The sequence below is a fragment of the Mustela lutreola genome, chromosome 17, assembly GCF_030435805.1.
Source record: "Mustela lutreola isolate mMusLut2 chromosome 17, mMusLut2.pri, whole genome shotgun sequence".
Taxonomy (NCBI): domain Eukaryota; kingdom Metazoa; phylum Chordata; class Mammalia; order Carnivora; family Mustelidae; genus Mustela; species Mustela lutreola.
The window spans coordinates 42,597,488-42,612,440 of NC_081306.1; the positions used below are offsets into that span (position 1 = coordinate 42,597,488).

The 14,953-nt window shown below is 58.2% G+C and overlaps 1 protein-coding gene across 4 annotated transcripts in view; it reads right to left on the minus strand.

Annotated features, from left to right (window-relative positions):
- Positions 1-14,953, minus strand: part of DTX2 (deltex E3 ubiquitin ligase 2) — a 36,695-nt gene that overhangs the window by 6,810 nt on the left and 14,932 nt on the right. For 3 of the 4 annotated variants that reach the window (XM_059155775.1, XM_059155776.1, XM_059155774.1), the window contains 3 exons: positions 12,512-13,148; positions 5,973-6,073; positions 1,350-1,490 (listed from right to left, as the gene is read on the minus strand). In XM_059155775.1, the coding sequence (XP_059011758.1) occupies positions 1,350-1,490; positions 5,973-6,073; positions 12,512-13,148 (879 nt within the window). The remainder of the gene's footprint in view (positions 1-1,349; positions 1,491-5,972; positions 6,074-12,511; positions 13,149-14,953) is intronic. The other variant, XM_059155777.1, reaches the window with a different exon arrangement.

A 14,953-nucleotide genomic window follows, 5' to 3' on the forward strand; every position in this document is an offset into this window, starting at 1 on the left:
CACAGAAACGTGTCTCACACACACACACACACACACACACCTTCCCCCATCACATACAACACATACACACAGATTTCTAGGCCACTGACTGGTCACTGGGGAGAAAGCCAGGCCAAAGCACAAGGACCACCAGCACTGGCAGCCATCCCAGGAGCTATTCAGAGGGAGGGGAGAAGCATTTCAGAAAAGCACAGCGACCCCAGGACCCCATCTGCCAGGACTAGCCTCGGGCCCACCTCTGGTAGGGTCTGGCTCAGCATCCTTTTCCACGCCACTTGCCCGGACAGCCTTGTAGAACCCAAGGTAGCCCAGGAGCCACACTTCTCTTAAGGGGGGCCAGCCAGGGGACCACCAACCCCAAGAAAGGGACATCTGAGCCCATGAAGGATGAGTGTCTGCCGAGAGCCTGTGTTCTTTCCAGGCAAGTCCGAGTGTCTCGGGAAGCTCCGGGCCCGCCCTGCCCAGCTGCCGGGATGGGGTGAGGTGGGGAACAGGGTGTAAAGCCCCGCCACTCTCTGGTCCTCCCTGCCACCTGCAGGGCTGGGGTTAGGCAGGCAGTGGGCACGATCAGAGCCCCCCATGCCAACGTGCTGGGCGCCTCATGTGTGCTCTTCTCATTCCGTCCACTACCAACCTGCGAAGCAGGAGATGCCAGCTTGCGAACGGAGACACCGGCGTGGGACATGAAGCCAGAACCAAGACCGGATCCCAAGCCGGCTGGGCCAGGGCCGTGCTCCCTGCTCACCGCACCACACTCAGGGTCACAGGGCTTTCCGTGCTCTGTGCGTCTCCAGCCCAAAGACGGAAGCATCAGCTTCCGAAATGGCAGGTTTAGAACTCACTACCCACAGGCCCCTTCATGTTAAGTCTGGCTAAAACCCACAGCACCTGCCACGGTTGTGAAACCCCTTCCTCCCCAGCCATGTGATGGGCTGGGCAGCGCCACTGCGGGACCCCTCCAAAGTAGCCCTTCGTGGTGGCCAGACAGGTCCGGGGCCCTTTCCTGAGATGCATGCTGGCCCTGCTGAGAGGGACAGTCACCCCCATCCCGAGCTGGCCTCAGCCCACGCTTGTGTTTATACAGTCACAGAGTCCTCAACAACAGGCCCCTCACACTCCAGCTGTGCCAGAAAACAGGAGCTGAACTCTGGGTTTTCTGGGGAAAGTGACTTCCAGGGCCCACCTCCGCGCCGAAGGCAGGCAGAAGGGCCACTGAGGCCCTCCCCTGGGGTAAAGGAAGCAGAGAAGGGCCGTGGGGGTCAGAGAAGAGCGATCGATGCAGGAGAGTCAGAGGCAGCAAGACTCGGAGGCTTAGCAGAGGCCAGAGAGCACTTGTGAGCGGGAACTACCTTTCATGGGCATTTTCCTCAATCTCTTAACTGAGCTGTGACTTTTAGAGGCCAGACAGGAGGCGGGAGGGCTGGCGGGCTGGGGTGCGCGGCTAAGACACACAGGGAGTCCAATGGCTGACAGCAGAATACTCGTCATGCCTACACGGGGTGCGAGATCAGACATGCAGAGAAGGGAGAAACGTTAGAAGGAGTCATTCGGCACGTGACGTCCACAAACCCCGGCTGAGTCCAGGTGGCACCGTGAACGGCCAGCAGGACCCACGGATCTTCCCGAGGAATCGGTCGCTCGAGGCTCGAGGCACCAAAGCCCCAGGCCAGGAACTAGGGAAATGCCCGGCTCATCAGATCCCCACAGGGGTCTGTCCGAGCCACCAGCTGGCCCACACTGCCGTGCGGGGAAGGGGGCGGGGCGAGGCCTTCTGCTTCAGCGGGCCACGATGCCATTCCAGGCGGGAGCTGCCGGAGCCAGGTGCTAGGAGAGCAAAGGGGTGACGTGGAAGGACTCGGGCAAGCTACGGAGACACGGACAGAGTCTCGTGCTCAGTCCTCCCCGGTGCTCCCCCTGGCCATGCCCTCTGGGCTCCTGGTCACCCTCCCTCCAGTGGGGTACTATCTGCTTTCCATCTGGCCCTTCTAGATGCTTCCGGTGCCATTGCTAGGGTGGGTGAGCAGGAATGCTGGCCTTGGGCCTGCTCCCCGACAGGCCTCCCCATGGCCTCTGCGGCTGCTCCTCTGGAGCAGCAAAGGTCTTGGGCTGCCACTCCCGTCTCCGCCCTCAGTCCAGGCTCAAACAGCCTGCTCTGTCCTGGAGGGCAGCACCGTGGGCACACCCACAGGGGGGGCTCACTCCTCAGCCTGCTGTTTCACACACACCCTAGGCGGACCCTCACCGCCTGCCGCTCCCTTGGCACTCTCCGAGGCCCTGGTGCTCCCTGCAACACAGCACGGTCTCCCACAGGAGCCGCAGCTCCTGCCATACCCTCGGCCTGCCTCGCTGTGCAATCTCCCCGCCGTCCGTCTTGCTCAGTGACACCTCCGCCACGGGCTGAGGGAGCCTTTTCGAGCACTCAGAATCAGGCTCGGGCTCTGGGTCCCGAGGGCAGCCTGGGGCAGGAAGTGGGGACCCTGGGTGGGCCAGGCAGATGGCGCTGTCCACTCTGGAGGTGATGCAGGCGGGTAAGGGGAGACCTGCCCCCATGGCCTCTAAGAGCAAAGACTCCAAGTGGCAAACATGCCCAGTCAGGGACAGAAGCAGAGGCCAGCCAGCAGCCTGGGCAGCACAGCGGAGCGGGGCGCACTGTGGCAGCCACTCGCAGCAGACCCCAAAGCACCCACCAGAAGAGCAAGGCTGCACGCCAGCACCTGCTCATCGGGCCACGCAATGCCACCAGCGTCTCCACGTTGCTCGCTCTGAGCTCAGCAGGGGGTCTGAACTAAACGTCAGGCAGCCCGCAGGACAAGCAGGCGCGGGAAGAGGGCCGGGGGCACAGCGATGGAGGGCACAGGAGCAATGCTTGCTTTAGCTGAACCCTGGCCTTTGCCCTGACCGTGACCTCCTCCCCCAACACTCTCTGCTCCACTTCCGCCAGACCTCTCCCCACGCGTGAGCTAGGAGGCAGCCCTTCCCTGATCACCCCACCTGGAAGGGCCGCCTCCCCTCCGCCTGTGTCCTTTACCCTGGTTAGCTTTCTTACTCCCGGAAAGGACTCGCATATGGGTGTCGTGACAGCTGTCCTCCCCGCGCTGAGCACCGAGGGCAGGGCCCGGTCACAGCAGGGGCACAGAATCCGTCTGCTGGGGAACCCACATAACCCCGAGTGCTGCCGAGTGGCCTCGGTGAGGCCAGCACGAACAAGGCTTCCGCCCTCGTCAGGGCAGGGCCCACCCCCGAGTTCCAGTCCCAGACACAGAAATCTTAACGGAGAAGCCTGTAGAGCAGGGGCCCCTGCTCTGCAGGTCTGCCTTCCTGGGAGCAAGTGTGAGAATCCCCCCAACACCCACACTCCACAAAAACAGCACCAAACGGACAGGAGCTGGGTGGGAACGCTAAGAGCGGGCTGTCACGTCTTCCCAACAGCAGGGCTTAGGGACAGCCACCCCCCAAATCCCAACATCCCCAAATAACTATAGCAGCCCGCACAGCCACAGCTGTCTTGAGAGGGTCCCACTTATCCGCTGGACCCCCAGAGAAAGCAGCCCCCGCGGCGGCCAGATGTGCGAACACATCCTTTCGGACGCCGGGAGTTGGCCCTTTGTCTAGTGGCCGGGGCTCCGGCCCACGCCCAGCCTCTGACCGGTCTTACAGAGCTGCCTCCCAGCTCCACTCGGCCCTGGCTGCCTGGCCTCGGGCAGGCTGTGGCAGCAAGAAACGCAGACACTCCAAGGACAGGGCTGGGCCAGGCCGCAGCCAGAGAGGCTGTCACCCGAGGCCCTGCTGGCCTGACCTGGAGGCGGCTCCTCTGTGACCGTCCTCCGCCCGCACAGAAGGGTACCCAGTCCCTCCAGAGCGTCACCCCTGGTTTGTAAACCCACCCGCAAAACCCTCCCCATCCACCTCATGGCAGCCTGAGTATTCCCGAATCCACAAATCCCTCATGGCGGCTCAGGGAAAGAAGACATTCTCCAGACACTACTTCCTGGGCTGGCTCGGGATGTCTCCTTCCCTGGCACCTCAGGCTCCCACCAAGAGGTCCAAGGCAGAGCCTGTGTTAAGAGAAGGCGGCATCTGGCCACGGGCTCCGATCTCCACTCCTTGCTGGCCGGGACCCTGCTCCCCAATCTCCGAGGTCTGTTTCCCCAGGGAATAAAATGGAAGTTAAAAGACCCAACTACCTCCAGGATTGATATATGAGCCAAGGGGACAGGGGACATGGAGGACACCCTGGGATGCAGGCTAAGAGGTCCTCAGCCTCGGGAGCAGAGGAAAGGGAACGAGTGCTACTCCATCCCGGACCGCTTTTGAGCTGCGTTTAGGAAGATTTTTATAGCGTCTGTATTTAAGCCTCAGCAATTACAGAGCTGAATGGAGCTCAGCCACGTGCCCGCCACGCCTGGTCACCCACAGCCTCTCTCCAGTGATCACCACCCCACACAGAAGCCCACAGGAAGACCTAACTGGGCAGGAACTCTGCAGTCACCACATCTCTGCTCACCGCTCTCTGCCCCAGCAGAGGGCTGATGGCTGAGCGGCTGAAGCAGGGTCTGGAGGGCCTCACTCTCCTCTCCTGGCTCCTACCACCCCCGTGACTGGTCCCTCCATCTGCCTCCAGGGCCCCTCCCGGCATCCCACCCAGTCCCTGTGAGCTCACACACCCACCCCAAGAGGGCAGAGGCCACCCCAACACACCCGAGAAGGCTCTTCTGAGCTGCACATCCAAACGCCCACTGCCCCCACGACCCGGCCCCGCTACAACCTAGCAGCACCCCTGCCCCTCCCCATGTTCCCACCGGGCTGGGAAGCGACACAGTGTGACACTGCTGACCACCCAGGTTCTGGGGCCCGGAATGCCTGGCGCTGAGTCCCAGCTCCGCCAAGGGCTGGTCAGTTGATCATGAGAAGTTTCTGGAACTCTCTGAGGCTCAGTTTCCTCAGGTATAAAATGGGAATGAAAGTTCCTACCTCGAAGAGCTGCTACTGGGAAGAAATGCAGGAAGATACATGCAAAGCCCCTCCTGAGTGCCTCAGGAACATCGACAGCCGCACACCGGGCCTCAATCTACTCCTCCTCTCTCGAGACCCACCTGCTCACCAAGTCAGAAGCTCTTACCTCCACCACTGCCGAGGCCTGCGGTCAGGCCCTGGCTGGCTCCCCTGAGCCATGAAGTCAGACTCTGTACGGGTTTCCCTGCCCCAGGCCTGTCCCCTTGAACCCCCTGCGCTACCACAGTGACTCACTCAACACACAGACTCGGGTTAGCTCAGTCCCCTGCTGCAACCTTGCTACACTCCCTTCTATGACACCTGGCTTTTCCCACTTATTAAAAAGTAACTTTCAGTAACTCCCTAACCTATAAAAGGAAGCAGAACTCCAGCCAAAACAGCTGAGTTCCCCAGCGGGCCCCTTCAGGGAAATGGATAAAGCATTTCAGTACAGACAAGTGACGTGAACCATAATTAAAGTGACAAAGGGGGCGCCTCGGTGGCTCAGTCAGTTAAGCGTCTGCCTTTGGCTCACGTCATGATGCCGGGGTCCTGGGATCCAGCCCAGCATCGGGCTCCCTGCTCAGCGGGGAGCCTACTTCTCCCTCTGCTGCTCCCCCTGCTTGTGCTCGCTCGCTTGCTCTCTCCTGCCCTTTGCCAAATAAACAAAATCTCTATGAAAAAAATAAATCAAATGACGTGGAAATTTCAAAGATGGGGAAAGGTCCACACCAGGGGACCCACTGTCAATAGGCAGGTCGCCCCCCGAGAGACAGGCTCACTCACTGAGGACATGCCATCGCGGAAAAGAGGCACCGGCCCGCCCCGGGAGCCTCTGTGGCTTTCCGTGAGAACGGAGAGGGTAACCAGACGCCCGTCCCACAGTCTCCTCCCCTGCCCGCAGATTCTCCCACCGCCTCCATGTCTTACCCCTTCAGACACAGCCTGTTCTGGAACCCAGGACCCAGCAGGGTGCCTACCTGCGAGGGCTTGCTGGACCCGGCTGGGCTTCGACATCTGCACAGGCACCGAGGCGGGGACGCTCCCAGGGCTGCTCACAGGACCACCGGGGAGGGAGGCACTTCGGGAGAAGAGAGAACAAAGCTGAATGTAGGAGCCAACTTATCGGAAACAAGAGCCAGAGCCAGCCCGACATGCAAGTACACTGGTGCTGCCGGGGACCCTTTCCAGCTTCACTCCACGCAGCCGCCGCTGTGTGAGCGAGGACTTCCGGTTTTTTAAGGGGTTTTTTGTTTTTAATGAAAGACCGTGATACCTAGAAAGAGGAGCAAAGAAATGTGAAGTTCACCGCTCTCCGACTCCAATTAACCTAGAAAAGCTGAACACTGAGGATGTGAAGCCCAGAGCCTGGCCCACGGTCACGGTCACGGTCACGGCCACGGCCACAATCAAGTCGGGAGAGTCAAACTCCAAGCCAGGCGGAGAGGGGGACGGAGCCCTGGCAGGGAGAGCATCGGCGGGCGGGGCCGGAAATGTGACGGGAAAGAACCCTGCTGGGGGTGAGACTCGGCAGTTGGCAAAGCGATCAAGAAGGAAGCCTTAACTGTCAAAAAAGTGGTTTTTTGGGGGCAACTCAAACTCTGAAGACAATCCTAAAAGAATTTTGAGCTCACTAGCTTTGTCGGAATGAGGGCTCTATGGTACCTGGAGAGGGGAAATCCAGCAGAAACCACTCTAACGTGTACTCCAGACTTGTATCCCCAGTAATATGACCAATCAGCATCAGCAACCCCAAGAAACAGCGCTCTGAGGACGTAACACCTCTTTTGGGGTTCCTGCCACACGACATAACCTCAAGCATGAGAAAGCAACCAAACAGGCCCAAACTGAGGTACATTCGACAAAGTAGCTCTTCAGAAGGGTCAAGGTCACGGGCGATAACGACAGTGGAACTCCTACTGAAGGGAGGGTGGGGAGGAGAGAGGACAGCTGGGTGTGAGGCGGGATGCCACAGGATCCCGGGACAGAACGGGGAGCAGCAGTGGACAAACAAGGCGAGAATCGAGAAAAGTCTTGGTTAACAGTAACATCCCCCCGATGGCAACTGTCTGGCTTTACAAGATAAGTCGAGGAAGGGAGTGATGCGAACTTGCTGAACTATTTTTGTAACTTTTCTGTACATCTAAAATTAGTTCAAAATTAAAGGGTTTGGGGGCATCTGGGGGGCTCAGTTGGTTAAGCGACTGTCTTCTGCTCAGGTTACGATCCTGGAGTCCCAGCATCGAGTCTGCGTCCGGCTTCTTGCTCAGCAGGGGGTCTGCTTCTCACTCTGACCCTCCCCCACTCTCATGCTCTCTCTCTCTCTCTCTCTCTCTCTCTCAAATAATAAATAAAATCTTTAAAAAAAAATTCAGTTTTTTGTTTTTTTTTTTAAATGAGGGTCTTGCTTCCCATAAGTATATTTGGGTCATTCATTTGGTTTTAAGCCATTATATTTTTCAAGTGATAATGAATCTACGCCACTGTGGTTTGGGGGGAGCACCCCCCACTGGAGAATGGTTGGTTTAGACCGCCTGAGATGCCTGGCAAACAACCTCTCCGCCACCAACCTGCCACCCCAGTTCCTGTGTCTTCTGGTCCATCCCTGCCCACGTTAAAGATGGCGCCATGAGAAGGTTTATGAAACCCTTTCTCGCAGTCCCTACACTGGAACTCCCCAAGGACAGAGCTGGGCTGCTTTCCTCTGTCCCACTGGCCTAGCCTGGAGCCAGGATGGTGCTCGGGAAATGATGGACAGCTCCGATCTGCTGTGCTGCCCTCGCAGCCGCCAGCAAACCAACAACCTGCCTGGTCTACGGTGAGCGCTTCTGGAAGCTGCCCCAGATCCTTCCCCACCACCAGCCCAGGGGACGCAGGTCCTGCCGGTGGAAATGACATGGAGCTGGCCAGATGTGATCCAAACCAGAACCTTACACTCAGCTGGTGTAAGTTCATGACCTGAGCCAAAGGCAGCTGGCAGCTCCCCGCCCCCCCCCCCAACAGTGGCACAGGGCTGGGAGCAGAGCAGGCACTCCCATATTTGTTTGAGTAGAGGTTGTTTTGTTTTCAATTCTGGATTGTTCTCCCAGAAGAGAATCACCTGTGTGGCACTGCCCAGATCAGGGCTTCCTGCCCTCCTCAGCTATTCTCAAGCCCAAGAAAACAAAAGACCTGACTCTGCAGAGCTCTGATAATGCCGCAGAAAAGCCGGGCGTGCAGAACACCTGCACCAGTGAAGCTTCTGGCCCCACTAAACCATCTAATTTGGAGCAAACCCTACCCACCCACCCCAAGCCTGTCTCTCCACTTTGGTTTTGTAAAGGTCAGTAGGGGGCGCCTGAGTGGCTCAGTGGGCTGAAGCCTCTGCCTTTGGCTCAGGTCATGATCTCAAGGTCCTGGGATCGAGCCCCGCATGGGGCTCTCTGCTCGTTGGGGAGCCTGCTTCCTACTCTCTCTCTGCCTGCCTCTCTGCCCCTACTTGTGATCTCCATCTGTCAAATAAATAAATAAAAATCTTTAAAAAAAAAAAAAAAAGGTCAGTGGATCATCTCTGACAGTCTTTCCAATTCTCAGGTTCTGGAAAAGTGAAGGAGCCGCAGATGACAGAGACCCTCCAGGCATCCTCCATCTCCCAAGCCAGCTCTGCAGGGGACACGGAGCTTGAGCCCTCAGCCAGGGAGCCGGAAAGCCGAAGCCTGGCTCGACAACTCCCCCACATTAGTGGGTTACTCATTGCTGGTCCAGAGGGGGTCCCAGAAGCGGGGTCCTCCTTTGCTGGGGGAGAGGCACATATCTGAAGGAGAAGGCCTTAGGTTCCACCACCAAGAACTGGAGCAGAAAGCAGACAGGCATTAAGGCTCCCACTGGGAAGCTCACCCTGGAACTGGGGCCAGGAACTGTGACTAAGGTCTGTGGGTCTCACACTGTTGCCACTTCCCCATCCCTCATCCCAGTACCTCCCCCAGATGCTTCCCTGCAGTCATGAGAGCAGTAAAAGGACACAGCAGTTCCCAAGATGGGGACTCTCAGGATGGACAGAACCTCAGATGTCACCGATCCCCCTCCACCATCCTCAAAGGGCCCAGACGACCAGAATGTTCCCCAACATGGGCATTATTTACCCCATGGAGTGCCCTTCTCCGAGAATACCTTCCAGTCGCAGCCTCCCCTGTTCGTGGGTCTATCTACTAGGCCCAACCTGGCTTTCCTGTCTGGGACTATCTCTAGGAGCTTCTGAATGGCGCTCAGGACATGAGACATGAGGACCTCAGTGTTCTACGGAGGCAGCACGTAGCAGTCCCAGGCAAGGGGCAGAGGCGGAAGGCTGGAGCAAGGAAACGCAATGCTTCCCACCAGCTCCGCACGGGCCAGCGAGCCAGCACCAGCAAGCAAGCCCTGCCGGCAGGTACCCTATAAGGAGCCCTAGATGTGCAATCTGGAGCTCCCCCCACCCCTTCCAGCGCCCCCTCTGCTCCGAGCTGCGTGCCCTTGGCCAGGTGGAGATCCCTTGCTGGGCTTCAAATTCTCTATCTGCAAGACGAGAATAATTCCAAAAGGTCCTCAGGGTGGTTGTGAGGCTTAATCTGCAGCCCAAGACCAATGTCCACGGTTACCCTGTTCTCAGAGCAGTTAAGGGGATATACTGGAAAGCCGAAGGTCTGCCAGGCACCCCCCACAGAAATCCCGAAAACCGTAATACTAGAGCAAGAGGCACTTCAGACTTCCCAGCCCGAATCCTTCATGTTACTTAGGAGGGGAAAGGAGAGACATGGCAAGGGAACAGAGCTGACCCAAGTGCCTACAGCCAGTCGGCACCCCTCAAGCCCCCTCGCCCTGGCACTCCGAGCCTGCAAGCCAGGCGGACAGCAGGAGGGAACGCTTCTGGAAGAACAGCAGCAGCAAAAACGGAGCAGATGGAAGCAAACTGGGAGAGCTGTATCCTAGGGCCACTCAGGGCGGGGTCATGCCTCCCCAGGCCTAGCCACACTAAAGCCGCAACAGACAGCCAGGCTCGATCATCACCTCCTGCCATCAAAACGTTAAGCCACCACACCCTCTACTAAAGAAGACCACGCATGACACATTTGGAAAGTTTTCTGTCCAACATCGTTAACACACAAGTTCTGGTGCTTAAAGGGATCAAGTTCAGCTACCAGGAAATTTTCTCAAACCCGGCAGCTCAGCGCATTACTGCCTACTCTGAAAGCTTCGCCGGCCACAGAGAAGTCCGACAGCCAAGGTTTTACCCAGGTTGAGCAAGAAGCGATCTGAAACCTCACGGCTTCCCAAATAAAAACCACATGGGCTCCACAGATTTTGCTCTCGCTCACTCTCGCATGTCCTTTCCGGTGGCTGCCAGTAAATACGGCTGCTTCCGAGGCTTCCCCAGCCCACGGTGCCACCAGCCCTGCTGCCCCCTGGGAGATTTCCACCTAACTTGGCGGATGTTCACTCAGCCTAGAGAACTATACCAAGGCCCCTACGGAGACCAAGGGGTGAAGCATTTTGGTTCTCCTGGCTCTGCTGGGTCAAGAGGACAGGATTCATTTAGCAGTGCCCCCGCCCCGGCTCTCCAACACCCATCAGAAAGGGGTTCACAGAAGAGGGCCAGCCTACAACTAAGACATGGGGAAACCCTGTTTTTCCAAACAGGGAGGGATAGGCCCAGGCGAGTGAACGGTGCCTCTCCCAGCTCCTGAAAAGCTGGAGGAGAAAGATAACACCCACCTCATGAGGCAGGCCCCCTTTGAGATGGTTTCAACTAACAGAGCCAGCTGGCCTGGTTTCCTTCCTGGCTGACAACCAAGGCCAGCAGGGCAAGTAGCAACACGCACGGCCCAGAAGCAGAGGTAAGGCCGTCTGGCCCAGCCACCTTCCCCTCTGGAACTTGCCTGGCTGGTACCAGGAGGCCCCACTCTGGCAGTCTCCTGGGCCCTCAGGCGGGGGAGAGGGGACGCCAGGGAAGTATCGGGGGGACTGATGGGAGCAGAAAGCAACGAAGCCCATGAATTAAGTCACCTGGCTTGATCCCAGAATCCTAGCTCTGGAACTGTCTAGAAATGTCCCTCAAAAAGAATGTGTAAGAACTTAAGGAGCCCCAGGAGGCCCAGCAAAACTGACCTAGCAGAAGCAGCTCTAGCCCTGCTTCAGAGAGCATGCTTTTCTCTGAAGGCTTCTGGCCAGCATCCTGGAGGAGGGGGCCTCACGGGACGCCGGGTAGGACTGAGACAGCACAGAGCCCTGCTTGCTAACGCCTATGTGAAAATCCAGGGAGGAGGCCAAGCGAAAGTTCTGGTCACCCCGTTCCCATAGAGACCTCTGGTCCATATGCCCTCGAGCAGCAGATGCCCAGGATGACAGCCTGGCCCACACCCTCCAGTCTACAGACTCCACCACACCCTCTCTCCGGACGCCTCTGCCTATCTCTCACCCCGCCTTTAAGAGAGCTTCGAGATATTCGTGGGTCCCTCATGGCCTGCTCTGCGCCCTGGGTTGAATCCCGGCTCTGCCACTTGCTGGGGGCCCTGCCAGCCTTGGTGTGCTCCCCGGGAAGCTTGGGACAGATGGCCTTTGCGAGGATTACTGCCGTCACTCACACAGCCCAGCTACACGCGCTCAGTGAACGGCGGTGTCGCCATGTCGTATAGAAGCCAGCAGAGTCCTCTGAAACCCAGCTTTCCAAGATGCCAGAGGCCCACATCAGCCCCACCCAACAGGGGGGCGAGGCAGAGCAGCCACAGGCCCGGGACAGGCCCCAAGTCCAGTCACCAGTCACCCTCTCAGAAACCAGCCCCCTCACCCTCCCGGCGAACGCTCAGCTGTCCTGGAATGTCCCCTAAGCCCAGCGCCTTCAATCACGCGCCCTGACGACGCTCCCTGTAAGGCGACAGGTCTCCCGCCACCCCAGGAGCAAGACCCCACTGGCCACCCCAGGGCTCCCCTGACTGTTCGGTGCCTCCGGTCCTGGTGGGGCTCCTTTCACCGTCCCCCTACAGGCGCAGAGAGCTCCACGGGACACAGGGCTGACCGCACCAGCGTGCAAGCCACCCGCGGCCGCCCGCCACACCCCCGCCACGCTGCTCTCCGCTCAAGTGACCGTGAAGCACCGAACTGGGCTCCCAGCCTTCCCCGGGCCAAGCGGGCAGGGACTGCACCCTCCACATCTGCGTCCTGGGTGCCCGGCACAGAGGAGTCAACGAAACGTCCTCAGGCCCACGGCAGAGCTATGCGGCCCGCGGGTGCAGCCCCAAGGCTCTGTGTCAGCCCGGACTCCGCTGAGCAAATGAGACCCACGAGGCAGCCGCCGGCACTCAGGCACCGGAGCTCAGGCAGGCTCTGTGCAAGGCAGGGCTGTGGACGGCCGGCCCCTAGTCACCAGAAGCCACCGCAGGGACAAGCCAGGAGGCAGGGCCCAGGCCTGCAGGTACGTGGGCGCGTCTTCCCAGCAGAATAAAAGCAGAAACCCAAGCCTGCCGACAAGGCGCGCAGGTGGACAAGCTGACCCTCCACGACACGATACCTGGCTCCACCGGCCGCGGACAGTCCTGGGGGCTGGTGCTGCGGTGCCAGGTGGGAGAGGCTGGAGCGGTAGAGGGGCTGGCTCCCCAGGGAGGGTGGCACCCCACCCCAGGGGTTAGTGGTGTTCAGCCGGGGTGCAGACCTAGCCCCAGAGAGTGAGGGCTTGTTGTAAGGGGCAAAGGCCTGGTGGGCCCCAAAGACGATGGCGGTCCTGTGGGGGGGCTGGGGGACAGGGTACGCGGGGAGGTTGGTCATGGAGTGGCGGTAGCGGCCTGACACCGGGCCGGTTCCACCACCATTGAGGCACTGATGGCAAGAGCAGGCGACTGCCGTGTGGCCTGGCGGAGCGATGATGGTGGTCACTGGGTACGGGGCTCCCGCCTGGCGCCGCACACTGCGGCAGAAGCTTGAAGTCTTGTTGGTCTGCGTGTGGGTGGCGTAGTTGACGGTGTAGTTGTACCCCAGGGGAGCCAAGTCCACAAGCTGGTTGCCCTTGGCCACCTGCTGCTCCAGGAAGTCACACACACTGGCTTCGTAAGCCGTCCAGGAGCCATCATCACTCAACCACTCCCAGACGATGCCCCGGCCAGGGGCCGAATGCTGGGGGAACAGGTGCCTCCGCACAGCCCGCATGGTGCCTGTTCGAAAAGGAGAAGGATACATGAAATGTGAACCTGCTAGCCCCCCCAAAACAGAAGGCGTTTAAAAATTCTCTTCCTAGGGTGCTTGGGTGGCTCAGTGGATTAAGCCACTGCCTTCAGCTCAGGTCATGATCTCAGGGAGGGTCCTGGGATCGAGACCCACATCGGACTCCCTGCTCAGCGGGGAGTCTGCTTCTCCCTCTCCCTCCGTCCCTCCCCCCAAGCTTGTGCTCACTCAAACGCACTCTCAAATAAATAAAATCTAAAAAAAAAAAAAAGAAGAAGAAGAAAAAAAAAAAAAAAAACTGGGCCCACAGGGCTCTAGTGGCAGAACGGGGCCTGTGTTCCTCAGCAGGAGTCGGGGATGCTGGGAACTTGGGTCAAAGTACAGCTGCGGCTCAGACTCCAGGGTTTTTCAAAAATATTTCTAGTGATGAAAAATATGCAGCCCCACTTAAAAAAAAAAAACTGGAAAAAAAAAAAAAAAACTGGAACAAAAACAAAAACAAAATTAAACCATCCGTAATCCAATGATCAAGACCAGCCAACCACACGGCTTATGTGGCCGCGCACTTCCTGCCATCTGGTGTCCTCTGCAAAGACACTTAGGGAACTGACGACCACTCTGAAATCTTTTCGGGCTGTTTCCTTGTATTAGGCCGTGAGTATTTCTTAGGTCTCTAAAACTTTATAAAACTCATTATTCATGGTTACATAAGTCCCTTCCATGGATGTCCCATTCCCTCTGATTTCTCAAGTAGCAACTATCAGGAAACACCCTGTGGTTGGCTTATATGCTATTAATAAGCCGAACCTGAAGATCACACAGGAAAAGAAGAAAATGAACTTGGGCCATGCTTCCAACAGCACTTGCCGAAAGATGACCACTACAATTCGCTTCCACTGGTCTCCTGACCTCTCCCCGCCACACCCCCCGCCCCTGCCTTGCCTACATGGCAGCCGGAAGGATACTCTTCACCTCCAAATTAGACCAGGGCACTCCTCTGCCCAAATCTTCCCAGCGCTCCCCCTTTCAGCACAAAAGCCAAAGTCCCTTCAAGGGACAACCTGCCCTTTCCTTGGGCCTGTCTTCATTCTTTCCTGGTGATCCGGCCACCTGAGTTCAAACTCTGATCTCTCCCAACACTTCATGGCTCCATTCCCTGACTGACACCCACTGAGACCACATGCAATGCACAATTTCCACATGATGCATCTTGCTTGCTGCCTTGGCTCAGTGGACTGCAAACACCCGGAAGGCAGAGACCTCCCTCTGCACCCAGCTGACTGGAAGCCTTAGCCTGAGGACCCTGGCACAGGGATCAGAGTGGCATTTCTCAGTCCCAGCACCAGTGACATCCTGGGCCAAGACTTCTTTGGCAAGGGGCTAGTCCTATGCGTCTTTGCAACATCCCTGGCCTCTACCAATCAGAAGCCAGTGGCTCCCTGCCCCACATGTGGAACCATCAAAAATGTCTCCAAACACTGTCAAGTGTCCTGGGGCACAAAATCACCTCCAGTTGAGAACCGCTGGGTTAGAGGGACAGGGCACAGCTCTAGGGGGAAGTTAGTGGTTCCAATCTCTGTAATATGGACCAAAACACAAAAAGCCCACCCATGAGCGCACGGGCGAGTGCAGTAACCCGTGTAACCAGGTCACACAGACACGTGCAGCGGCGGCAGGACTCGTTCCTGGGCCCTGCTTACTAGCATCCCACATCCATGCCGGCCTGTGGCAAGACCCTCGGATCTCTGCCGGTGGAAGCAGGCCTTCTGGGTTTGGGAAACAAGACGGGGGTCCA